The 26,308-nt window shown below is 42.7% G+C and overlaps 1 protein-coding gene across 2 annotated transcripts in view; it reads right to left on the bottom strand.

Moving 5' to 3' along the window:
* The window catches only part of ADAM12 (ADAM metallopeptidase domain 12), a 711,117-nt gene that overhangs the window by 298,806 nt on the left and 386,003 nt on the right, over positions 1–26,308 (bottom strand). For both annotated transcript variants that reach the window (XM_033941188.1, XM_033941189.1), the window contains exon 4: positions 7,412–7,490. In XM_033941188.1, the coding sequence (XP_033797079.1) occupies positions 7,412–7,490 (79 nt within the window). The remainder of the gene's footprint in view (positions 1–7,411; positions 7,491–26,308) is intronic.

The following is a 26,308-nucleotide window of genomic DNA, read 5'->3' as shown; positions in this document are numbered from 1 at the left end:
ATGAGAGGGCATAGGATGAAGTTAAGAGGTGATAGGCTCAGGAGTAATCTAAAGAAATACTTTTTTATAGAAAGGATGGTTGATGTGTGGAACAGTCTCCCGGAAGAACTGGTGGAGACAAAGACTGTGTCTGAATTCAAGAAAGCCTGGGATAGGCACATGGGATCTCTTAGAGAGAGGAAGAGATAATGGTTACTGCGGATGGGCAGAATGGCCCAGATAAAGGCCATTTGGCCTTTATCTGCCATCATGTTTCTATATCCTCTCCTTTTTTAAAAAAAAAAATTTTAGTAAAAATTTGGTAACCCTAGCTAAAGTTAATCGGGCACTGGTTTGAATATTGGCCAGTGCCTGGTTCTAAGTGACTGCTAATTACATTACATTACATTACATTAGGGATTTCTATTCCGCCTGTGCCTTGCGGTTCTAGGCGGATTACAATATAGAAAATATCTGGGACATTCCAGTAGAATTACATTTCAGGATAAGAGTAAGTTACAGGAACAGTAATGAGTTATGATACTACAATTTCACAGAAGATAATACTTATTACAGAAGATATTACATATAATAGAAGATAATGCATTTTACAGAGGTAATACATGTCAACTCGATCGGTTAAATCGGGTGTAGTGTAGAAGAAATTACAGTACATTCTAGATCACAGATAAAAAGATGACGTAGTATTAAATAGCCAGGGTTGATTCAGCCCATGGCAGTCAGCAGCTCTGACTCCACATGCCACTGAATATCAGGAGAACTGCCTTCAAATCTATATGTGCCATCTGCATACATGAGTATCTATATCTATCTATATCTATTTAAATAGCAGCTTTCCTTATAAACCACTCAGAAGTGTGCTACATATATAGTATATTTATACCTTCTAAAATTACCTCCTTAGTCTGACCGAAAGAGTAAATGGAAAAAGTGCCTTATGTTTATCCTGATCTCAAGGAGAGCTAAGTTTTCTTTTTTCTATGTTCAAGACTAAAATGATAAAGTTTTAAAAGCCTGATCAATATGTACAAGTATAAAAATGTATGGCCTTAGAAAGATGGCTCCCCCACAGAGACATACACATGGTGGCTAGAGAAAAGAGTGAAAACCATTCTATCCAGAGGGAAATCCTTGCCAGACCTCATCATGCTACAAAGAGATAATGGGTGAATGTCTTGGTAACACATCTTTGACATCTGTCTTCGCATAGCAACGCCACAGGAAACATCAGAGCTCCGCAGCACCCAAGGACTGCAGTAATCAATGAGAGAAGCAGTTGTACATCTTTAATCTGCACTCCAAGCCAAATCAAAGACATTTGACTTACTCATGTCTGGAAGCATGCAACTGCCAGACATGATAGCTACATCACTTTAAAAAAAAAAAATTCTATTCATTTGTGGAATATGATTGAATTAACTTAGGCCGCCCTCAAGTAGGAAAATGTTTGAATTACCTCTAAATCATACTAAATCCTCTTTGTGCTCTAAGAAAAATTATAATTATACAACTCAGAGCTGTTACCATGGCGAACCACTTGAAAGCAAAAAGAGATTCTAGCCTGGGCTTTGGGAAAGGCAGCTCAGTTTATTATTCATGCTGCCTGTGGGAACGAGACATCTTAGATTTTTCTAGGCACTTCATATCATTTATTATTGATGTTCTGAAAGCAACGGTATTTTGTATGCAATTGAAAAATGTTAAAGAAGATGTTGGTACATGTGTGGAATCCTACTGGATGATCCTTATCACATGACTCAGAACAGATTCCGCAGCTCTCTGCGGATGACGGCACCATGTTGAGCTCACATTCAAGGGCAACAGAGTGATAAAATATCCCAGGGTGAGCAGCTGGAATACACAGAAAAACTGCGCTCACTGGGACGATCAAAGAGCAGCAACTGATCGAGCATTCAGTGTAAATAAAACTAGGGTCCAAAATGATTGTGTTGCTTGTTTAGTCTAATGTTCTATCATAATGTAATCACATCAGAAAGTGATGACAAACTGTCAATCCTGGAACAAAAAATGCCCTCTGAAGGGCACAAGCAATCTCCGTTCCACATTTCCCTCAACACATTCTTCATTGTTTTACTTTTCAGGGGTCCATATTTAACAAAGAGTTGGGATGAAACATCAATTTTGTCGGTGAAGAAAGGTAAATTTAGGCATACTCTAGGAATCTGTTTTTTTTAACATATTTATCAATGATCTAGAGATGGGAATAACTAGGGAGATAATTAAATTTGCTGATGACCCAAAGTTGTTAAATTGCAAGAGGATTGTGGAAAAACTACAAGAGGACCTTGTGAGAGTGGGCATCAAAATGGCAGATGGCATTTAGGGCTCCTTTTACAAAGGAGCGCTAACGTTTTTAGTGCACGCACCGGATTAGCGCACGCTATAGCGTGCTCAAGAGGAGGCGGTAGCGGCTAGCGTGTGGGGGCATTTTAGCACACGCTATTCCGTGCATTAAGGCCCTAACGCACCTTTGTAACCTTAATGTAAGCAAGTGTAAAGTGATGCATGTGGGAAAGAGGAAACCCAAACTACAGCTATGTGATGTAGGGTTCCATGTTAGGAATCATCACTCGGGAAAAGGATCTAGGTGTCATCATTGAGGATACGTTGAAACTACGAGCTCAGCATGCAGCAGCAGCTAAGTAAAGAGAATGTTAAGAAGTATCAGGAAAGGAATGGAAAAAAAAGATGAGAATGTTGTAATGCCCTTGTATCACTCCATGGTGCAGTCACACCTGAAAAACTGTGTACATCTCAAAAATGCTATATTGAAATTAGAAAAAGTACAGAGAAGGGCACCAAAACTAACAGGGATGGGACAACTTCCTTATGAGGAAAGACTAAAGTGGTTAGGGCTCTTCAGCCTCCAGAAAAGACAGCTCAAGGGAGATAAGACAGAGGTCTATAAAATAATGAGTGGAGTGGAACAGGTAGATATGAATCACTTGTTTACTTTTTCCAAAAATACTAGGACTAGGGGGCATGCGATGAAGCAACTAAGTAGTAGATTTAAAACAAACCTGAGAAAATATTTCTTCACGCAACGTGTAATTAAACTCTGGAATTTGTTGCAAGAGAATGTGATGAAAGAAGTTAGCTTAGCATAGTTTAAAAAAAGGTTTAAGATGGACTTGGGGGAAATCCACTGCTTATTCCTTGGATAAGCAGCATAAAATCTGTTTTACTCTTGGGATCTTGTCAGGTACTTATGAGCTGAGTTGGCCACTGTTGGAAACAGGATACTGGCAACTCTTTTTTAAAAAAAAATTCTTTATTCATTTTATAACTTACATCAAGTACATCAATATTGATATTAACATTGTAACATAGATAATTCACTTGAGATTTTATAATTGATCTTTGTCAAATTAAATTTATCTCCCTCCCTCCCTTCATTTTATATTTCATAAAATCATTGTCTTCAATAATAAAATCCCCCTCCCCCGGCCCTATTTTTCATTTATACTTAACAGGGAAGAAAAATATATACTTATTCTTTACAATATTCTGATAATGGCCTCCACACATCCTGAAATTTATTAAAATTCTCTTTTTGAATGGCTAATGTTCTTTCCATTTTATAAATATGGCATACTGAATTCCACCAAAAACTAAAGTTCAGTCTATTCCAGCTTTTCCAATTATGTGTTATTTGTTGTATGGCAACTCCTGTCAAAATGAGCAATAGTTTATTATTATTAGAGGTTATTTGGCTCTTGGCCCTCATCGCCATGCCAAATAATACTGTGTCTTATGTTAACGCCACATGATTTTCTAATAAGCAATTTATCTGGCTCCAAATTGATTTCCAAAATTCCATAATAAATGGACAATAGAATAATAAATGGTCTAAAGTCCCTGCTTCAAGATGACAATGCCAGCATTTACTGGCAACTCTTATGTTCAAACAAAATAACAGGTTAGCACTTAGAGAGATTTTTCACATTTATGCGCAAACATTACTTCCCATTATTTCAAACCAATGACAAGCTGGATGTGAGAATACCAGCACTTAAAGTGTCAATGGTAACGTCATTTAATTAATTCCTAAATTTGGGAATTGAGGGGGCTTCTGTGATGGAAGAGACCATAAAGAGCATATCAACAGGCCCAGTCCCTGATATTGGGGACTAGTCCTAACCCCTCCCCACCCTGGAGGAGAGACCATTCCAACCACCTCTCGACATTGGGGGATGGGAAGAGAAAAGCCCAAACATCTCCCCACACTGGAGAAGAAGAGACCAGTCTATTCACATCATAGAAATAGACGGCAGATAAGGGCCACGGCCCATCTAGTCTGCCCACCCTAATGACTCCCCCTACCTTTGCCTAGTGAATAGATCCCACGTGTCGATCCCATTTGGCCTTAAAATCAGGCACGCTGCTGGCCTCAATCACCTGCAGTGGAAGACTATTCCAACGATCAACCACCCTTTCAGTGAAAAAAAATTTCCTGGTGTCACCTCGTAGTTTCCCGCCTCTGATTTTCCACGGATGCCCTCTTGTTGCCGTGGGTCCCTTGAAAAAGAAGATATCTTCTTCCGCTTCGATGCGGCCCGTGAGATACTTGAACGTCTCGATCATGTCCCCCCCTCTCTCTGCGCTCCTCGAGCGAGTATAACTGCAGTTTGTCTAACCGTTCTTTGTATGGGAGATCTTTGAGTCCCGAGACCATCCGGGTGGCCATTGTCTGAACCGACTCCAGTCTCAGCACATCTTTGCGATAATGTGGCCTCCAGAATTGCACACAGTATTCCAGGTGGGGCCTCACTATGGATCTATACAATGGCATAATGACTTCCGGCTTATGGCATCCTCACACTGGGGAAGATGAGATAGGTCCAAACACCTCCCCATACTGGGGGAGAGGAGAATGGTCCCACATTTCTCTCCTAGGGATGATGGCAGAGCAAAAAGTTTTGCGCCTTCAGATAGGAAGAGCAGAAGGGTCACACAAAACACAGTGATTCTGTGAGGAATGATGAATTATTTGATGTTAACTGAATTTTCAGATTCTGCTACAGCCACACAATCATGGAAAAGAAAGGATTTATGATAGATTTTGTTCCTTCCGCATGTCTGATCTCTGTCTCCTGGATAAAACATCTCCCAGAATAATCAAAGTGACTCTTGCCCTTAGGTATATGTCATTCCTTCCATCAGTCCCTTCTCTAGCCTCTGGATGTGAAATAATTCCACTCTCTAACCTCAAGGTATATCTTATTCTATCAACCTGTTAGAACCAGAATTCTGGGTTTCATGGACCGTCTGACCCAGTATGCTAGATCTTATGTTTTATCTATCTTGTGATGTAGGATGTGAAGTGCCATTTTAGTTAGGATATAGAGAGGGGAATTAAGATGTCCAGGTGGGATGTGAAAAGTTCCCATTATAAAGCTCTGCCAAGTGCAGAGTGTCTTATAAAATATGTGTAATGATATGCAAAATAAAGAGGATGCAAGAAACAACTGAGATGGAAAATTCAGGTGCAAAAGAAAACAAAATACCAGTATGGTAAACTGAATCTGTACAATGGTTCATGGTAGTGATTTGTTTTTATACATGATTAAATTTTTTTAAATATTTCTTCATCATACACATATGATTTTTACATACCCCTGTTGCAGGCTTTGCTGAGACGTGACTGTGTCAGGCCTCTGTCATCAATAAAACATACAGTTTTCTTGTGCACCTGGGTTTTCCACCATATTTTTTTTTGTTTTATGACATGCAGGACTGAACACCAATGTCTTTTTTTTGTCCAGCAGGAGCAGAGATTTGTAAAAGCTGCATGTGGGGGAAAATGTATGCATCTTAACCCCAAATGTATGTGGGAACAGTAATGTGTAGAAAATTCCATTTGTTATGTTTTCTTTGTAAGAGATATGCTGGCATTCCAGGGACTGATGTAATATTTTCAATATGCTACAAGGCTGGTAAAAGGGGTGTGGCCACTGTTGGGGCAGAGCCATAGATAGTGACCCGCCCCCAAGGTTGTCCTGTATGAGTATTGGTGCTTTTTTTTCCTATTTAAAAAAAGCGCTGTATAAATTCCAAAGTTGATCACAATGATCATATATGTGAATTCTCCTTCTGGAATGGAGAATATATGCATAATTTGTGGTCCTATCCTAGTCCCACTCAAATCATTGCTCCCTGGTCATATGCATGTACTGCAGATTTAAACTGCTAAATCCCAGTTTTCTCAAATTGGATTTTCAACATTTATTCAATGTACATATGTTTAAATGCCGGTATTTATATTTGTAAATCACTAATAAGGATTCTAAAATTAAGGCTTACTGTCACATATTCATGAAATGTGGATGAATATATGTATAACTTTATATTTACAATTTATTTGCATAAAGTTATTTGGATACAGTCCCAACGAGTCTAGCTATAATTTACAGGGTTTCTTAAATTAAAATTTTCAAAAGGCTGCAAATTATAAACAGTAATTAGCCTTTTCAATCAAACCCAAATATTTCTGTCACTTTTATGTGACCCAATTTCACGATCACTAACTCTGGCATTTTAGTTGTTCAAACTTTGCTTTGGGTTCCTTGAAAAAGACAATCAAAACATGGTCCATGACGGGACCTGCTGAAAAACACATAAAGCTAAGTGAAATCACTTCTTATGCCATTGAATATTTAGATTTTAACTTTTGAATAGCACTTGAATTCACAGTTTTTCACCTTCTCATACACAGTGATTGGATGGTAGGTTCGACTATAGGAGCTTTAGCTCTTGGTCGAATTACACAATTCTGAGTGTATGAAAAACAATATAAATTGCATAATTTATTACATTTGTAAGATCATTTATTAGAAACCACCATTTTTAGAAGTCTTGTAACATACTATCGTATCAAACCAATTTGACTTCCTAATTTATTAATACATCAAATAAGCTTCCCTACTTTTTTCATTTTGATTAAGAAAATAAAAGACTAGGGGCTCCTTTTACGAAGCCTAGTTCGCGGTTTAACGCGTGTAATAGTGTGTGCTAATTTGCCAACCGCGCTTGCCGCTCCCGCCACCTTTTGAGCAGGCGGTAGTCTTTCAGCTATCACAGGGGTTAGTGCGCGTTAAAAAGTCAGGTGCGATAAAGCCGCTAACGCGGCTTCATAAAAGGAGCCCTAGGGGCAGGCGGTAGTTTTTCAGGTAGCGCGCACTATCGCTAAAAACACTAGCACACCTTTGTAAAAGGAGCCCTAGATTTAGGGCCTGCATGCTTTCATGATAACAAAGGAGCTAGCTTGTTCATGCAAAATAAAGAAAACAGATATTAGCTCTTTTATAAGGCCTTTTAAATGGCAGCCTGGCAATAATCCGTAGAGTTCTATTTGATGAAGCAATAGCGAGGGCTGAGATGTAAACCTTACCGTGCAATTATGCAGAACAGTGACAGCAGTGCCATCTTTCAGATAATGTGTCTCAGTGAAGCTGCCAGCAAAGAGCCCCCTGCAAAACAAGCATAAATTTGTAATATTAGAATCTAAATCACTGCGGGCTCTTCTCTTTCGGGTCATAAACTAGATAAAACGAAAGGAATCATTTGAAATATTGAAAAAGCAAGAATTAGGAGCAGTATATCTGTTTTCCTGGTGAAGCATCAAATGGAGATGTGAAAAAAATTATGGCTGGAAATATTGTATGAGATAGCTGCCACGACCAGTTAGAAAACAAGTCTTTATTCTGCCTAAAAATGGAATCAGAGATGTTAATTGTTTTTCCCAAATGCTTGGAACCCAGTACGTAGTTCATCCTGTGAAGGTTTCTCAATCTATATATATAAAATTGGAGGTATGTATGTGTGTATGTGCCGCGATCACGCAAAAACGGCTTGACCGATTTGAACGAAACTTGGTATGCAGATCCCTCACTATCTGGGGTGATATGTTCTGGGGGTCTCGCGGCCCACCTGCACACGTGGGCGGAGCTACAAACAGAAAATCAGATTTCACCCATTCATGTCAATGGGAAAAATGTAAAAAGCTGCCATTCTCACAGTAATTCAAAAACGGCTTGACCGATTTGAACGAAACTTGGTATGCAGATCCCTCACTACCTCAGGTGATATGTTCTGGGGGTCTCGCGGCCCACCTGCACACGTGGGCGGAGCTACAAACAGAAAATCTGATTTCACCCATTCATGTCAATGGAAAAAATGTAAAAAGCTGCCATTCTCACAGTAATTCAAAAACGGCTTGACCGATTTGAACGAAACTTGGTATGCAGATCCCTCACTACCTGGGGTGATATGTTCTGGGGGTCTCGCGGCCCACAACTCTATGTTGCTTGCTCAAGGGTGGGTTCACCCAAGAATTTATATGTTCTTGCTCCAGGAGGTGAAACTAAAAATGTTGTTTATAATCACGTTTTGCGTTAGTTGTATTGTATTCATTTTGTCAAATATTTCACATTATAATTTGAATATTGTACTTTTTATTAAGCTGTAAAAAATAATTTCATTCACCACTATAAAGTATCTTTATTTGAATCCATTTACAGTGTTATTGCTATAATTAAATACCCGTGCAACGCCGGGGCATCAGTTAGTATTAACTAACAGAGATTGAGTCCAAGGTATTTCCTCAGTGCAGATGCCTCTCTGTAGCCTGATAGTTCTTCAAGAAGTCAATTTCAAGTTTCTTGGGAAAATACAGCTTGGCAGTTAACCTTTAGTGCAAAGAAGTGTCAAGAGATGCATTATAAACAACATGCCTTGAGTTTAGCCTCCCATCTCTTCATCCTAACGTAATCTAGACTAGAGAATGGCACGGGAACACATTTTTCCCCGTCCCTGCTGGAACTCAATTTCCCCATGCCTGCAAGTTTTGTTGCTGTCCCTGTCCCTGTAAGCTCAGCCTTAACTGTATAAACCTCAAACACGTATGATTTCAAAGTGTTTGAGGCTTGTGCAGATGAGGACGGAGCTTAGGCATTGGTGGAATGAGACATTATGACATCACAATCTGAGCTCTAGAATGTTGCTACTTATGATTTCAAAGTGTTTGTGGCTTGTGCAGATGAGGACAAAGCTTGCAGGAATGGGACAGGGACAGGAAAAGAACTCGCGGGGCTGGGGCGGTAAAATGAATTCCCACGGGGAAATATTTGTCTCCCATGTCAATCTCTAGTCTGTACCACCCACCTTGTCCCCATCTAATAACTGCACTTGTTCCCTCAGCTATAGGATAACCTGTATTGTAGAAAAACATTAGCACTTTAATAATAATAATAATAATAACTTTATTCTTATATACCGCCAACAATCTTGCGACTTCTAGGCGGTTTACAATAAAGAGAAGTGGTTTACAATAAAGAGAAACTGTAAATACAATAAAGAGAAACTGTACATACAGCGAATTAACGGGTATAGCATTGTACATCTGGTAATTCCAACATTAATAATATTAACAACAGTTTGTGTGCTGCAAGACCAGGAAGTGCCATGCTGCTAACACAAAATTTAGAAATATTCCATGAATTGAATGGTGTGTTCACTATTTCATTTGAATGTTCTGATGTGTGCTTATTACCAGAAGGTGCTTCATAAGTATTAAGCTGACATTCGTATTATAATCTCTCTTATCTGAATTTCAATGCTCTTAATAAGTATATTTTTGAAACTGTTTCATGGTGGTCCTAGCATTGTTTCCATTTGCTGAGTTTGAGCTTACCTCATTTATTGTATGTATGTTTACATTTGACCTTTTTCATTGTATGTATGTTTATATTTGATGGTGCGATCAATGCGACGTCTTCGGGCCGTCTCCCTGAGTGCTGCAGTGCACAAAGCTGTGGGAAAAGGCTCCTACGTGTGTCCTGCGCCTGAACCGGAAACCTTCTCTCTGACATCGCAACATCAGAGGGAAGGCTTCCAGATGAGGCACGGGATGCGCGTGAGGAGCCGCTGCCCATAGCTTTGTGCAATGCAGCACTCAGGGAGCCGGCCTGAAGATGCTGCATTGATCGCACCATGGACCGGCTCAAAGATAACACTAGAGGGCAGACCAGAAGGCAAGTCACAGCATGGAGGAAGAGAGACAACAACGGTAGGGGGAATGCTTTTATTTTTTTTATTTTGTGATTGATTTACATCTGCTGTCTGTTCAGGAAGAAATGCATTTGTTTCTTTTCCTCTAGGGTTGTACTGCTTGCAGAGTTTTGCATCTTAGGGTTTGTTTGTGAACATAAGAACATAAGAACATAAGAAATGCCTCCGCTGGGTCAGACCCGAGGTCCATCGCGCCCAGCAGTCCGCTCACGCGGCGGCCCAACAGGTCCAGGACCTGTGCAGTAAATTTCTATCTATACCCCTCTATCCCCTTTCCCAGCAGGAATTTGTCCAAACCTTTCTTAAACCCCAGTACTGTACTCTGCCCTATAACTTCCTCTGGAATTGTATTCCAGGTGTCCACCACACGTTGTGTAAAGAAGAACTTCCTAGCATTAGTTTTGAATTTGCCTCCTTTCAACTTTTCCGAATGCCCTCTTGTTTTTATATTTTCTGAAAGTTTGAAGAATCTGTCCCTCTCTACTCTCTCTATGCCCTTCATGATCTTGTAAGTCTCTATCATATCCCCTCTTAATCTTCTCTTTTCTAGGGAAAAGAGTCCCAGTTTTTCCAATCTCTCAGCATATGAAAGGTTTTCCATCCCCTTAATCAGTCGTGTTGCTCTCCTCTGAACTCTCTCGAGCAATGCCATATCCTTTTTAAGGTACGGCGACCAATACTGGACGCAGTACTCAAGATGTGGACGCACCATTGCCCGATACAGCGGCAGGATAACTTCTTTCGTTCTGGTTGTAATACCTTTCTTGATTATACCTAGCATTCTATTCGCTCTCTTAGCGGCAGCTGCGCACTGTGCTGTCGGCTTCATTGTCATGTCCACCATCACCCCTAAGTCCCTTTCTTGTGCACTCTCATTCAAAAACATCCCTCCCATCACATAATTATACCTCGAGTTTTTGCTTCCCACATGCAATACTTTACACTTCCCAACATTGAATTTCATCTGCCATCTCTCTGCCCATTCCCCTAGTTTGTCCAAGTCTCTTTGCAATTCTTCGCAGTCCTCCTTTGTCCGAGCTCTACTAAATAGTTTGGTGTCGTCCGCAAATTTTATTATCTCACACTTCGTCCCTGTTTCTAGATCATTTATGAATATGTTAAAAAGCAGCGGCCCGAGCACCGAGCCCTGCGGAACACCACTCGTGACCTTTCTCCAGTCTGAGTAGTGGCCCTTCACCCCTACCCTCTGTTTCCTACCTTCTAACCAGTTTCTGATCCATCTATGCACGTCTCCGTCCACCCCATGGTTCTTCAGTTTCCGGAGTAGACGTTCATGAGGCACCTTGTCAAAGGCTTTCTGGAAATCTAGGTATATGATGTCTATGGGGTCTCCTCTGTCCATTTGTTTGTTAATTCCTTCGAAGAAGTGCAGTAAGTTAGTCAGGCACGATCTTCCCCTGCAGAAACCATGTTGGCTGGTTTTCAGAAGTTCGTTTCTTTCAAAATGTTTATCGATGTTTTCTTTTATCAGTGCTTCCGCCATTTTCCCCGGAACCGAGGTCAGACTCACCGGTCTGTAGTTTCCCGGGTCCCCTCTTGATCCCTTTTTAAAGATGGGCGTTACGTTGGCTATCTTCCAATCCTCCGGAATCACACCTGTTTTCAGAGATAGGTTGCAAATTTGCTGCAGTAGTTCTGCTATTTCCTCCTTTAGTTCCTTCAGAACCCTTGGATGGATTCCATCCGGACCCGGCGATTTGTCAGTTTTTAGTTTTTCTATCTGCCTGCGCACCTCATCAAGGCTCACTTCCATGGATGTTAACTTTTGTGCTTGATTTCCCTTGAAGATTTGTTCAGGTTCCGGTATGTTGGTTGTGTCTTCGTTTGTAAATACCGATGAAAAGAACATGTTAAGTCTTTCTGCGACCTCTTTCTCTTCCTTCACCGCTCCCTTCTGGTCTCCGTCGTCCAGTGGTCCCACCTCTTCCCTAGCCGGCTGTTTCCCTTTAATATATCTAAAGAACGGCTTGAAATTTCGTGCTTCCCTGGCTAGCCTCTCTTCATACTCTTTTTTGGCTTTTCGAACCACACGATGACATTCTTTTTGATACTTTCTGTGATCTTTCCAGTTTCCCTCAGATTTGTCCTTTTTCCATTTTCTGAATGAGTTTTTCTTATTGCCTATCGCTTCCTTCACTATTTTAGTTATCCACGCCGGGTCTTTTGTTCGACTCTTGTTGCACCCTTTTCTGAATTTGGGGATATACAGATTTTGCGCCTCGCTCACTGTATTCTTGAAAAAGGACCAGGCATGTTCTACCGTATGCCATTTTTTGGAAGTGTTCCTAAGTTTCTTCTTTACCATTCCTTTTAGTTTTTGGTCCTGCATTTGCATGGGTTTTCTCTGTTTTCTGGTAGGAATGAATGTTGAAAAGCATACAGTGGGCTTTGTGTATTTTAATTTTGTGGTTAACCATTATGTGCTGTTAATTCGATTATATTGTGTGTGTGTATGAAAAATGAATGGAAAAAATGGTGTTACAATTAGTACTATTATGGGGGCAGGGTCTGGGGCGGAGATTGGGTGGAGATGGGCGGGGTCTGGCCCTTGATTTAGCCCAGTGTTCTTCAACTGCCGGTCCGCAGAACGGTGCTGGTCCATAAAATAATTATTTTATTTCTGCCGGTCCATAAGTGTCAAAAGGTTGAAGAACACTGGACTAGATTATAAGCTGTACTGAGTAGACACTGTCTCTTGAACGTTTTAATGTACAGTGCTGTATACATCTAGCAGCACTATAGAAATGATAAGCAGTAGCAGCAGTAATAGACATTGTTGATTGTTTATTCAGAGCTTCTATACTTCTACTAATGACTGGATTGTCAATTCAGAGCAGTTTACATTAACCTCTATGCTGGTGACATACCACCAGATTCTATATATGACATACCAGCATCAGGCACGAGGAGTAGCAGGAGCAGCGAGAAAAGCAAGGAGAAAACAAGAGGAGTAGCAAGGAGCAGGGAAAAAAGCAGGTTAAAAGCAATAAAGAGCCGAGGAGGGAGACAGAGAAGAGCAGGAGGCTAGGGCCAGGGTGAGAGTAAGCTCCGCCCACCTCCACCGCGTCGGAAGAGTCAGCGACCGAACTCCCCCATAAAAGGGGAGCCAATGGCGCGCAGCCGTTTGGCATACGGCGAAGGCGAGCGACAAAGGCGCTCGCCTTAGCGAGAGCGCCTTTGCGAAGGGCCTCAAGAAGGGCCACTACACCCAAGAGCACAGGGAAGGACTGAAAGATAAGGAAGCGGCAAGCACAGAAGCACAGAAGGTAAGGAAGTAGCAGGCGCAGAAGGAACGAACACACACAAGCAGCAGTAAGGTAAGGTTGAGCAAAGACAGCACACACAAGAAGACAGCAAAGCAAGAAGCAGGCACAGAAGGAACAAACACACAAGCAAAAGTAAGGTAAGGTAGAGCGAAGGCAGCACACACAAGAAGAAGGCAGCAAGGCAAGAAGCAGGCGCAGAAGGAAGCAGGCACAGAAGGAACAAACACACAAGCAAAAGTAAGGTAAGACAGAGTGTGGGCAGCACACACAAGAAGAAGGCAGCAAGGCAAGAAGCAGGCGCAGAAGGAAGCAGGCACAGAAGGAACACATAATCTTAACTGTTATCTTAAAGTAGAAACGACGATGGAAGCAGAGGGAAACCAGAAGATGAGCTTTCCAGTGTTCTGCACAGACTGTCATATGTATGACTACCTCCCCTCGGGGAGACAGTCATATGTATGCGGTCGGTGTCAGGAGCTGAAAAGCTTGAAGAAGGAAGTCAAGCAACTAGAGGACAAGATACAGGAGCTAGAAGGACTTTACACGTCGGAGGACCCAATCAGGAAAGCTGAAGACTTCATGAGTGAGAGACACATCGAGGAGGAAGTCAGGGAATTCAAGAAATTCATTGAGGAAGCATACAGGAGGAGGGTGGAAGAGAACGAACCCCAGATGAAAGATGAAGTTACACCAACACCAACATGGAAGGGAGAGCAAGAAGCAGATAACCTCAAAGAAGACACCCAGAGAGGAATACCGCATGAGGGGGAGGAATTGGCTAGTCGATGCCCAGAAGAAGAAAGAGCGAAGTACACTGAGGACATTGACCTGAGACCGAAGCGAAAATTGAAGAAGGGAAAGTCAGCGAACCTAGTGGGAGACTCGATCCTGAGGCATGTGGACAGCCACATAGCAGGAGGGAGAGAGGATCGACTAGTGACCTGCCTCCCAGGAGCGAGAACCAAGGATATCATGGACAAAATTGGGAAGATCCTGGAAGGAGCGGAAACAGAAGAGACTGCAGTAATGATCCACATTGGACGAACGATGTCAGCAGGAGAGACTACAGAAGAAGCACAGTTTCTGTGAAGGAAGCTGAAGATGAGAAAGCAAGAGCTGAAGATGAGGACCCAGAAGATAGCATTCTCAGAGATCCTACCGGTGCCGAGGGCAGATGTGAAAAGGCAGGAGGAACTACAATCAATAAATGCGTGGATGAGGAAATGGTGTGAGGAAGAAGGATTCCACTTCGTGAGGAACTGGACAACGTTCTGGGACAAGAGCAAGCTCTACAGGAGAGATGGACTGTACCTGAACGTGGTGGGAACTAGACTTCTAGCAAACAACGTCAAGAGAGGAATAGAACAGGCTTTAAACTAAGAGGAAGGGGAAAGCCAACAGTCGACCTAGTGTCGACGATTCGGAAAAAGGTATCCTGTGAAGATACTAAGGGGAAACAAAGATGGGAAGAAACAAGGGACAAATTACAGGAGTCAACTAACCCAGAAGAGAAGGTTAGAGAGATTGTAGCAAAAGAGAAGACACTAAAAACCGAAGCACAGGGAAAGGAAATGTAGACAACAAAATGCTAGGATCTAAATTGCATATATACTAATGCAAGGAGCCTAAGAAACAAAATGGGGGAACTAGAAGCCATGGCCAATGCAGAGGACATAGACATAATTGGAATCTCTGAAACATGGTGGAATGAGGAAAGCAAATGGGATACAGCACTGCCGGGGTACAAGCTCTATCGCCAGGATAGGTCAAGACAGAAAGGAGGTGGAATAGCCCTATACATAAAAGAAAGCATACAATCGACAAGAATGGACACAGCGGAGACTACCAACAAGCTGGAATCCCTATGGGTTAAAATACCGGGTAGGAAAGGACATGAAATAAAGGTGGGCCTATACTATCGTCCACCCGGGCAAACCGTAGATATTGATAAAGAAATGGAAGCTGAGATGAAGCGAGAATGCAAAAGCGGTAACACGGTTATTATGGGAGACTTCAACTACCCCGGGATAGACTGGAGTCTTGGAAGCTCAAGATGCGCTAGGGAGACAGAATTCCTGGAGGCTACACAAGATTGCTTCATGGAGCAGCTTGTTAGAGAACTGACGAGAGGAAATGCCACTCTGGATCTAATCCTAAAAGGGTTAAGGGGACCTGCAAATGAAGTAGAAGTAGTGGGACTGTTGGGAAACAGCGATCATAATATAATCAAGTTCAAGGTTGAGGTATGAAAACCGAAAGGAAAGAGAACCATAGCGACAACTTTTAACTTCAGGAAAGGCAACTACGAAGCAATGAGGGAAATGGCAAGGAAGAAACTTAGGAACACTTCCAAAAAATGGCAAACGGTAGAACATGCCTGGTCTTTTTTCAAGGACACGGTGAGTGAGGCGCAAAATCTGTATATTCCCAGATTCAGAAAGGGGTGCAAAAGGAGTCGAACAAAAGACCCGGCGTGGATAACTAAAAGTGAAGGAAGCGATAGGCAATAAGAAAAATTCATTCAGGAAATGGAAAAAGGACAAAACTGAGGGGAACTGGAAAGAGCACAGGAAGTATCAAAAAGAATGTCACCATGTGGTTCGAAAAGCCAAAAGAGAGTATGAAGAGAGGCTAGCCAGGGAAGCACAAAATTTCAAACCATTCTTTAGATATGTTAAAGGGAAGCAGCCAGCTAGGGAGGAGGTGGGACCACTGGACGACGGAGACATGAAGGGAGTGGTGAAGGAGGAGAAAGAAGTCACAGAAAGACTTAACATGTTCTTTTCGTCTGTATTTACAAACGAAGACACAACCAACATACCGGAACCTGAGCACTTCTTCAATGGAAATCAAGCAGAAAAACTAACATCCATGGAGCCTTGAAGATGTGTGCAGGCAGATAGAAAAACTAAAAACTGACAAATCCCCGGGTCTGTACGGAATCCATGCAAGCGTTCTGAAGGAATTAAAGGAGGAGATAGCGGAACTACTGCAGCAAATTTGCAACCTATCCCTGAAAACAGGCGTGATCCCGGAGAACTGGAAGATAGCCAACATCACGCCCATCTTTAAAAAAGGATCAAGAGGTGTCCCGGGAAACTACAGACAGGTGAGTCTGACCTCGGTTCCGGGGAAAATGGCGGAAGCACTGATAAAAGAAAACATCGATGAACATTTTGAAAGAAACGAACTTCTGATAACCAGCCAACATGGTTTCTGAAGGGGGAGATCATGCCTAACTAACTTATTGCACTTCTTCAAAGGAATTAACAAACGGATGGACAGAGGAGCCTCCATAAACATCATATACCTAGATTTCCAAAAAGCCTTTGACAAGGTGCCTCATGAACGTCTACTCCGGAAACTGAAGAACTATGGGGTGGACGGACACGTACATAGATGGATCATAAACTGGCTGGCGGGCACTGACATCCAATTACAGACCCATAGCAAGTACTCCCCTTTTCACAAAGATACAGGAAGGATTGGTCAATCTACAACTAGTAAAATACCTAGACAAATTCAACATCCTTAGTGAACACCGATCAGGATTCAGGAAAGGATACAACACAGAAACGGTCATAGCCTCCATACTAAACCACCTTTATAATCTTTTTAGCAAAGGTCAAAGTGCACTAATCCTACAACTAGACCTCAGAAGTGCGTTCGACCTGGTAGACCATGAGATCATGCTACTGTGCAATGGGAATTTCGGGAAAGGTAAAGAAATGGTTCCAAGAATTCCTAACAAACAGATCCTACCGAGTAACCAGCAATGGACATTACTCCAACCCATGGAATAACCCGTCGGGTGTGCCCCAAGGCTCCCCCCTATCGCCCACACTGTTCAACATCTACGTTGCATCCTTAGGTCACCTCCTACTAAAACTAAACTTAAAGCACTACATATACGCAGATGACATATCCATTTTAATCCCTTTAACTGACAACCTCTCAAACACAATGACAGAGGTGATCAGTGGAGTGCCACAGGGCTCGGTCTTGGGCCCGATCCTATTCAACATCTTTATAAGGGACTTGACAGAAGGGCTTCGAGGGAAAATAACTTTATTCGCCGATGACGCCAAACTAAGTAATGTAGTGGGCAAATGCACAACGGACGAAGATTCGACACCCGACAACATGATACACAACCTACTCCTACTGGAGCGCTGGTCTAGGACCTGGCAGCTCAGCTTCAATGCCAAAAAATGCAAAGTTATGCACCTGGGCAGCCAAAATCCATGCAAGATCTATACCCTTAATGGTGAGATCCTAGCAAGAACGGTAGCAGAACGAGACTTGGGGGTGATCGTTGGTGAGGACATGAAGGCTGCCAATCAAGTGGAGCAAGCTTCATCCAAGGCAAGATAAATCATAGGTTGCATACGCAGGGGTTTCATCAGTCGCAAGCCGGAAGTCATTATGCCATTGTACAGATCCATGGTGAGACCCCACCTGGAATACTGTGTGCGATTCTGGAGGCCGCATTATCGCAAGGATGTGCTGAGACTGGAGTCGGTTCAGAGAATGGCCACCCGGATGGTCTCGGGACTCAAGGATCTCCCGTACGAGGAACGGCTAGACAAATTGCGGCTGTACTCGCTCGAGGAGCGCAGGGAGAGGGGGGACATGATCGAGACGTTCAAGTATCTCACGGGCCGCATCGAGACTGAGGAAGATATCTTCTTTTTCAGGGGTCCCGCGACAACAAGAGGGCATCCGTGGAAAATCAGAGGCGGAAAACTACGAGGTGACACCAGGAAATTTTTTTTCACTGAAAGGGTGGTTGATCGCTGGAATAGTCTTCCACTGCAGGTGATTGAGGCTAGTAGCATGCCTGATTTTAAAGCCAAATGGGATCGACACATGGGATCTATTCACAGGGCAAAGGGAGGGGAGGGACAGTAGGGTGGGCAGACTTGATGGGCTGTGGCCCTTATCTGCCGTCTTTTTCTATGTTTCTATGAACTCAAAAAAATGGACCACCACCTTCAAACTGAAACTAAACACAGAGAAAACAAAATCTTTATGGCAAGCCCCAATGACAAAATTACAAGAACATCGTTAAAAATAAACAACCACGAATATCCAATATCCAATACCATAAAAATACTGGGTATCATTCTAGATACAGTACTCACCTAACCATGGCTGACCACACAAACTTACTGGTGAAAAAATGTTTTTACACGCTATGGAAGCTAAGGACCATTAAAAAATACTTAGACCCAACATCCTTCAGGTTACTGGTGCAATCACTAATCCTATCCATCCTTGACTACTGCAACATCATCTACCTGGGTATCCCACAAAAACAGTAAAAAAATTGAGATTAGTACAATCCAAAGTGTGCATCCAATTTTTTTTCGCCGTATGCAGTCCGCAAGAGGTGGCGATTTTGTGACGTGGATCACGTGATGCCCAATTGATTTTTGGATGTTCTTTTGATTCATACACAGATTTGTGAGACTCCTGAAGCAGGCCATGTGGACCGAAACATGCGCATGTCGAGTCGATGTATGTTGAATTAAAGAATAAAGAACTTTGTGGAATATTTAGAGTTCACCAGTCTTTCTTTGGACATATCCACTCCATCGTGTCTTTGTGGATTTGACTCTCCTGTGTTTTCCTGCACTATTAAATTGCCACTAATTTGGTACCAATTTGGAATTGTGCGCACATTTTGATGCGCACTATTCTATAACAATGAACACTAAAATCCCAAAGCATGCAACCCAAAATGGAGCACGGCAATGGGAGGTACATGGGCGGGTCAGGGACATTCCTAAAATTTTCATGTAGTGTTATAGAATAATGGGAATGCGTGCCTAAACTGGAAATTACACTTGCCATCGGCATGCATAAGTCCTAGTGCCTAAATTTGGGGGAGAGGAAGAAGCTCCAAAATCAGCACTCAATGCTAATTCTATAATGGACATTCATCTGTGAAGTGCCTGGTACTGAGTGTCAATTTTTTTTGGCATTGATTTTTGATCACTGTTTACTAAATCTAGCCCATAGGGTCAAATTCACCAAACGGCGTCCCGAAGTCAGGCAGTGGTAGGTGTCCTACTGCCATCTAATGAACCAACCGGGATGCACATTTAAAAAAAATGCATGAGCTGTTCTTAGGCATCTTTCTCATGCCCACAGAGCCTGACGTAGGAATGGTTTGCACTGGAAGTGGCTTTAGGCATCCTTGTGTGGCTCCGTAGGCGCAAGACCAGCAAGTTAAATGTAGACCTTTAAAATGCTGGCCTATATTAAGGTGCCTATGCTAAAAAAAAAAAAGATGCAATCCTGCCGATGATTGACACATCAGAAAATACAAGAAGGGGGGCTGGTGACTCAACAAGTTAACCTGAAGTTAAGTTTCACCATCTTAAATAATTTATTCATGATATAGAGCTTATAGCCAATTTGGCAATTGCAAGTTTAACATTCACCGTTGTTACTGTTCTGACACTGTATTGAGCAATGCGATGATTGGGTGCCTTCATGTCTCTGAGCATTAGTTTCAACAGCATTTGCTTCTAACTCACCGTAAAGGAGTACAGAGTGACTTCTTTACATTATGTGGTGATTGACACGTGGCAGGCGCCTGCTGCAGAAGGCGCCATTTCCAAAACCAGGTCTGTAGTGTCTGAGAAACTCAGACTGGTGAAACAATGCAATAAATTGCTTGGTAAAGCTAGAACAATATTAGGCTGCATACAGAGGAACTTAAGCAGAAAAGAGAAGTTCGCAACATCCTTACACAGAATGCTGGCGAGGCTTCACCTGGGAGAAGTTTTGGAGACCATATGTCACTAAGGTTCAGGGATAACTGCTCATTTTCAGTTAGCACCAAACTGAAAACTGGCTATTTTTTTTTTTTTTGGGGGGGGGGGCATTCTGGGAGCAGAGTCTGCACTTGGCCAATTAAATGCCAATATCCAGAACTTAAACAGAAGAGATTAACTGCATAAATAAGACTGCGCTTGTATAAGGTGGCTCAGAGATGCACCCATTAATTCCTGCTTCTTCAGAGGTAATGCCCACTTATTGTTGTTATGGATGAAATACCTTACTGTTTTCTCACCAATTCCTGTTAAGGTCATCTGCCTTCCTTGCTCCCTCCCTAGTTTAGAGGTGGTCCTTACTGCCAGGTGTAACAACTGTGTAATACATCAAGGTGAACAAAGCCATGGGACTGGACAATCTGCACCCAAGAGTGCTCAGAGAGCTATGCGATGTTTTGGCGGAACCGTTAGCCATGCTCTTCAATCTCTCCCTAAGTACGGGGAGTGTCCCCCTGGACTGGAAAACTGCCAATGTTGTTCCTCTGCACAAAAAGGGTTGCAGATCGGAGGCTGCGAATTACAGACCAGTAAGTCTCACATCAATAGTGTGTAAACTCATGGAAACTCTACTTAAAGGGAAATTAGACACGATATTGGATGAGGGGAATCTGAGGGATCCCTGTCAACATGGATTCACTAGGGGCAGGTCATGCCAATCCAATCTTATCAGCATCTTTGACTGGGTGACAGGAAAGCTAGACTCAGGAGAGTCTCTGGACATAGTGTACTTGGATTTCAGTAAAGCGTTTGACAGTGTCCCACACCGTAGACTATTAAACAAGATGAAATTGATGGGGTTAGGTGAGAAACTAACGGCATGGGTCAATGATTGGCTGAGTGGAAGACTTCAGAGGGTGGTGGTCAATGGCACCCTCTCTAAGACATAGGAGGTGACTAGCGGAGTGCCGCAAGGCTCAGTCCTGGGACCATCCCTTTTTAACATATTTATAAGGGACTTGACCCAAGGGCTTCAGGGAAAAGTAGCGCTGTTTGCCGACGACGCCAAACTGTGTAATATAGTAGGTGAAAGCGATCTCACGGATGGTATGGCACAGGATCTGATCAAGCTGGAAAACTGGTCCTCAACATGGCAGCTGGGCTTCAACGCAAAGAAGTGTAAGGTGATGCATCTCGGCAGCAGAAATCCATGCAGAACATACACCTTGAATGGAGAAACACTAGCTACGACCTCAGAAGAACGGGACTTGAGAGTAATCATCAGTGCAGACATGAAGGCTGCCAAATAAGTAGAGAAAGCCTCATCCAAGGCAAGGCGAATGATGGGATGTATCAATAGAAGCTTCGTCAGCCGTAAACCTGAAGTCATAATGCCACTGTACAGAACCATGGTGAGACCTCATCTGGAGTACTGTGTGCAATTCTGGAGGCCACATTACCGTAAAGATGTACTTCGAGCTGAGTCAGTCCAGTGAATGGCCACTAGGATGGTCTCCGGACTCAAGGGTCTCTCATACGAAGAACGACTGGGCAAGTTGCAGCTCTACTCTCTAGAGGAGCGCAGGGAGAGGGGTGACATGATTGAGACATTTAAGTACGTCACAGGTCGTGTCGAGGTGGAAAACGACATATTCTTTCCTAAGGGATCTTCAGTCACAAGGGGGCACCCGCTCAAACTCAGAGGAGGGAGATTTGGTGGTGACACCAGGAAGTATTTCTTTACAGAAAGGGTGGTGGATCACTGGAACAAACTACTGGTGCAGGTGATCAAGGCCACTAGCGTACTCGACTTTAAGAATAAATGGGACATCCACGTGGGATCTCTACGTGGGTCGAGCAGCACTCTGACTTAATGGGGTGGGACAGTAGAGTGGGCAGACTTGATGGGCTGTAGCCCTTTTCTGCCGTCATCTTTCTATGTTTCTATATTTTCTTGAAGGCCTATCACCCATTGCCCTGATCATGTTGCTGCTACTACCTTTGATTAATCTCCCCCCACCCCCCGCAGGAATGTTTCCATCTATCCAGTCTAACTAGCTCTCCATCATCCCCTGATCACCTCTTAAGATGTGGGCCAAGTTATGACTCTGGGTATACATAGGGTTACCATATATTGTCCTAAAAAAAAAAAAAAGAGGACACAAGGCACAACCCCATTCCACCTTGGCCCTGCCCCATTCTGCCCTTAGACCTGCCCTGTTCAGCCCCTCCCCACAAACCGCAGCCCCAAACAAACCCTGTCTCTTTGGGGCCACATCTGGAGGGCATCTGCACATGTTTATTTTTCTAAATCTAATACATTTTCTCTTTCCTTAGTGAAATGGATGCCCATTGAAAATGGAGACCAGTGAAGACTATTTTATCATAGGTGTCAACAACAGAAGAATTTTCTTGCATTTCTGACTGTTCTGTCGATATTCTACTCACCAAATGCCAGGAGGAATGAATGGAGAAACATGTAATAGAGCTGGCAGAAAACCTAAGCTAAGTGCTACATCACCCATGCCATTCAATGATGGCTGTTGATTAATAGAAAGCACATACTTATAATCTGTTTAGGATTTACTAAGTGTGATAGAGGTAGGGCTATAGTTGTTTTATGTTATTTATTTTTTTTTTTTACAGTCTCAGCAGTCCTGAGATGTAAGGTCCAGTATGGCTCTAACATTGCTTCTTATTTAAAGAACTTCAGTCTAGATGATTTAAAACTGTAGCTAAACTTGATAAAAATGCCTTCCCTACGTGTGTTTGATATGAAAACACATCATGATACAGTTTTCCAATAACACAATGACTGTACAATTACACGCAGTTTTTTTTCTTTTCACCCCAATGGAATACATAAGGGGTAGAAAATGTCTGTTTGGGAGGGAGGTAGAGGGTGGGGGCAGGGCCTACTCTCCAAAAATTTAATGGAATGGGATGAAACCTGGTTTAGGGGAAAAAAAAACCCATGAAGAATTTGTTCTTCCTAGGCAGGAACAGATGGCCAGGAAGAGGGTGTCAATAGCACCAAATTTCTAAGTCGCACGAGTATGGATATTTTGTAAATTTCCCCATGCTTGCAATGCCAATATGTACATCACATACATACATATATGCATGCACATATGATCACACTTGCAGATCACCAGACTGCTGAATTTGAGCACTTACATTCGCTACAGTATACTTACCATGCCTGTTCACCCATTATAGAATAAATGCATATATTTTGAAGCTATTATTTAGGTGTGCCCCCCTGAAAGTGAGTACCCTGTATAGAACTTCCCTTTTTGTTTTCATTTGCCTCAGGTACCCATGTGGATTGTAAGGTCTTTGAGATGTGGAACTGTGGTACTTAAATTCAAAAGGGGCTCTAAGCCACCTTCAGCCTTATTTATCAAAAGGGAGTCTAAATTCCATGTTTCCTTTACTCACTCACCATTTACCTATTCAACCAGCAGCCACATAGCTTCCTGAAATTAGCAATGCATGTTTGGGCTATTTTAGAGGTTCATAGATGAAAGCGCGCGGGACAATCGCGCATGCACAAATGAGCTGAGACACATGCACGCAGGACGTCAGCGTGCTGGATTAAAAGTTAAATTTAAAGCGCTACGAGAGAGGTTTTGGGGGAAACCCCCCAGTTTACTTGGAAGTGTTAGCGCTGCCATTGGGAGGTTCGAAGGGGTAACCCCCCCCCTATTACAGAGGAAAGTGTAATTTTTTCCTGTTTTAGGGAAAAATTGCAGTTTTCTTTATGTGTGTATATGTTATTCTCCCATACCCCCCCCAATGGCAGCGCCAACCAGGGCAGGATTAACCAATAGGCCAAGTAGGCACGTGCCTAGGGCCCGAAATGGTCAGGGGGGGTCCGATGAAGGAAGGCATCAACATTGTTTTTTCCAAACGGTGATGGGCCCCTCCAGCATCAATCGGCAACGCGGGCCCCCCCGATTGGCAACCCCCCTCCATCGACAGAAAGTAAGACAAGCAAGCAACGTGGGTAAGAAAGGCAACGGGAACTGTAATTGTGCAAGCGGTGATGCTTGCCCAAAGCTTCCCTCTGACGCAGCTTCCTGTTTCCGCCTGGGCGCATGGTGGGGTGGGGCGTGGTAGGGAGCCCAGTGTACTTGTGTTCCTAGGGGCCCTCGACGAATTAATCCTGCCCTAGCACCAACACTTCTAAGTAAAGTGGGGTGGGGGTGGGATTCCCCCCACACACCCCCTCGGAGCGCTTTAAATCTAACCTTTAATCCAGCGTACTGACATCCTGCGCGCATTTGCCTCTGCTCATTTGTCCGCGTGCGATTGTCTGGCGCGCTTTAGTCCCGTCACCGATTAAACACAGGGTTGATATCCATTGCTAGTTAAGTGAGTAAGAGAGGCTCCTACCCGGTTCATTAGCACTGGTTTCTGCTGCCGAATATCCCATCTGCTTCGCTGCAACACAATCCAGTCGGGCCCTGATTCTATAAAAGATGCCTGCCTAGATCGGGGTGCCAAGCTGATGTACGTGCTTAGCTTAATTTTTTAATTGGCTCAATCAGAACTGATAATTGAAAGCACCATTAAAAACAAATTAAAAAAACAAACAACAAAAAAAAATCAATCTGTGGGTAGTTGCCTACTACCACTTCGAGGTAAGCATTTACTCTGAGGCATCTACTGGTACATACACAGCAAGGAGGCATGGTTAGGGGCAGATTTGGGGTGGAATTTGGGGCATCTACCTTAGGCGCATTCATTTAGGCCTAGAAAACCCAGGCCTAAATGGCAGTGCACCTAAGGATTCAACGCCTACTGGTGTCTAAGAATGCTTACTTGCCACCAGGCGCGATTCTATAAACATCGACTAGTGGTTGATTCACAACCACACCAAACAGTGCCTGGGATTTAGATGCCATTTACAGAATCAGGGCCTTAGTGCTTGGGTTGTTTGTGGGCAGAGTCAGGGCAGAACAAATAAGTTGTCCTCAATTAACTTCCTGTTGTCCTCAATTACTTCCTGTTGTCCTCAATTAACTTCCTGTTGTCCTCAATTACTTCCTGTTGGGTTACCAAGTATCTGAATATTTACTGCCGGTACCTGGATAGAGGCTGATACTGAATATCAGGGTTTAATTCAGCCAGTGGTGCCCAGCGTTTAAAGAAACACTGATTGTCGCTGGCTGAATATCGAGCAATGAAATATGAAAAAGTTAGCATCTACAGTTACAATTAAACAAAATATACATTTGAAGCAGGGACATAACACTGTAACTACTTAATTAAACATAACCTTCTGAGAATAAAACAGAGACACATACAAAGAAGTGGTGATAACCAAAAGACTCCAGGAAAACGATTCTGGTGTCCATAAAAAAAAATCACATAGACCCAATGTGGCCATATTTCAGTGAGATGTGCCTGCATTAGATATCTGTGTGTTTGCCAAATTCTTGGCTTTCTCTCCTTATGAATGTCTGAGAAAATCAATAGCTTTACTGCTGCTTAGCTTCAAACATTAGGTGCATCAGACGTTAATAAGGAAAGAAATCCAAGAATTTGACAAACACTACTCCTGTTCGTGTGCATTCATCTGCAAGGAACAGTCCTTTTTCCTTTCATCTCCAATAAAATAATAGTGCCCATTTAGTTAGGAAAGCACTATGTTTTAGGGTACCGGCCTGCAAAAATTGGACTCCAGTAAGAATGGAATTCCCAGATACCAGTTGCAGCATGTCTAACGTCCTTTTACCTGCTTAAGGAAATTAAAATCTGTGTCATTTGTAACTAGAGAGCAATACTGTTCCCAGAATGCATGTAATACTCTTTGGCTAAAAGCATAACGCAGAAAATATATGTCTTTAGGGAACAATAGCAAAGAAAGTGCTAAAAATTAAAATTGTCAGCTATAATAAGGTGGTCTTTGTAAGACTGAAAAAGATATCACAACACAGAGGGTTGCCTAGTGCTGCCTTTGTGTGTTTCACATTGGGAAGAGGTGATTCCCCTTTAGAATTTCAAACATTAGTTGGTACAGAGATGCCATGGAGTCTCTGAATAATATAATACTGTATACTGTATTATGCTTAGTAGGGTTAAGCAGAGAGTGCACAGATTCTGAAAGCTCTCTACATTCCTTCTGTGAGAGAGCCCTCTAAA

The sequence above is a fragment of the Geotrypetes seraphini genome, chromosome 4, assembly GCF_902459505.1.
Source record: "Geotrypetes seraphini chromosome 4, aGeoSer1.1, whole genome shotgun sequence".
NCBI classification, from domain to species: domain Eukaryota; kingdom Metazoa; phylum Chordata; class Amphibia; order Gymnophiona; family Dermophiidae; genus Geotrypetes; species Geotrypetes seraphini.
This window is presented reverse-complemented; position numbering and strand designations above follow the sequence as displayed.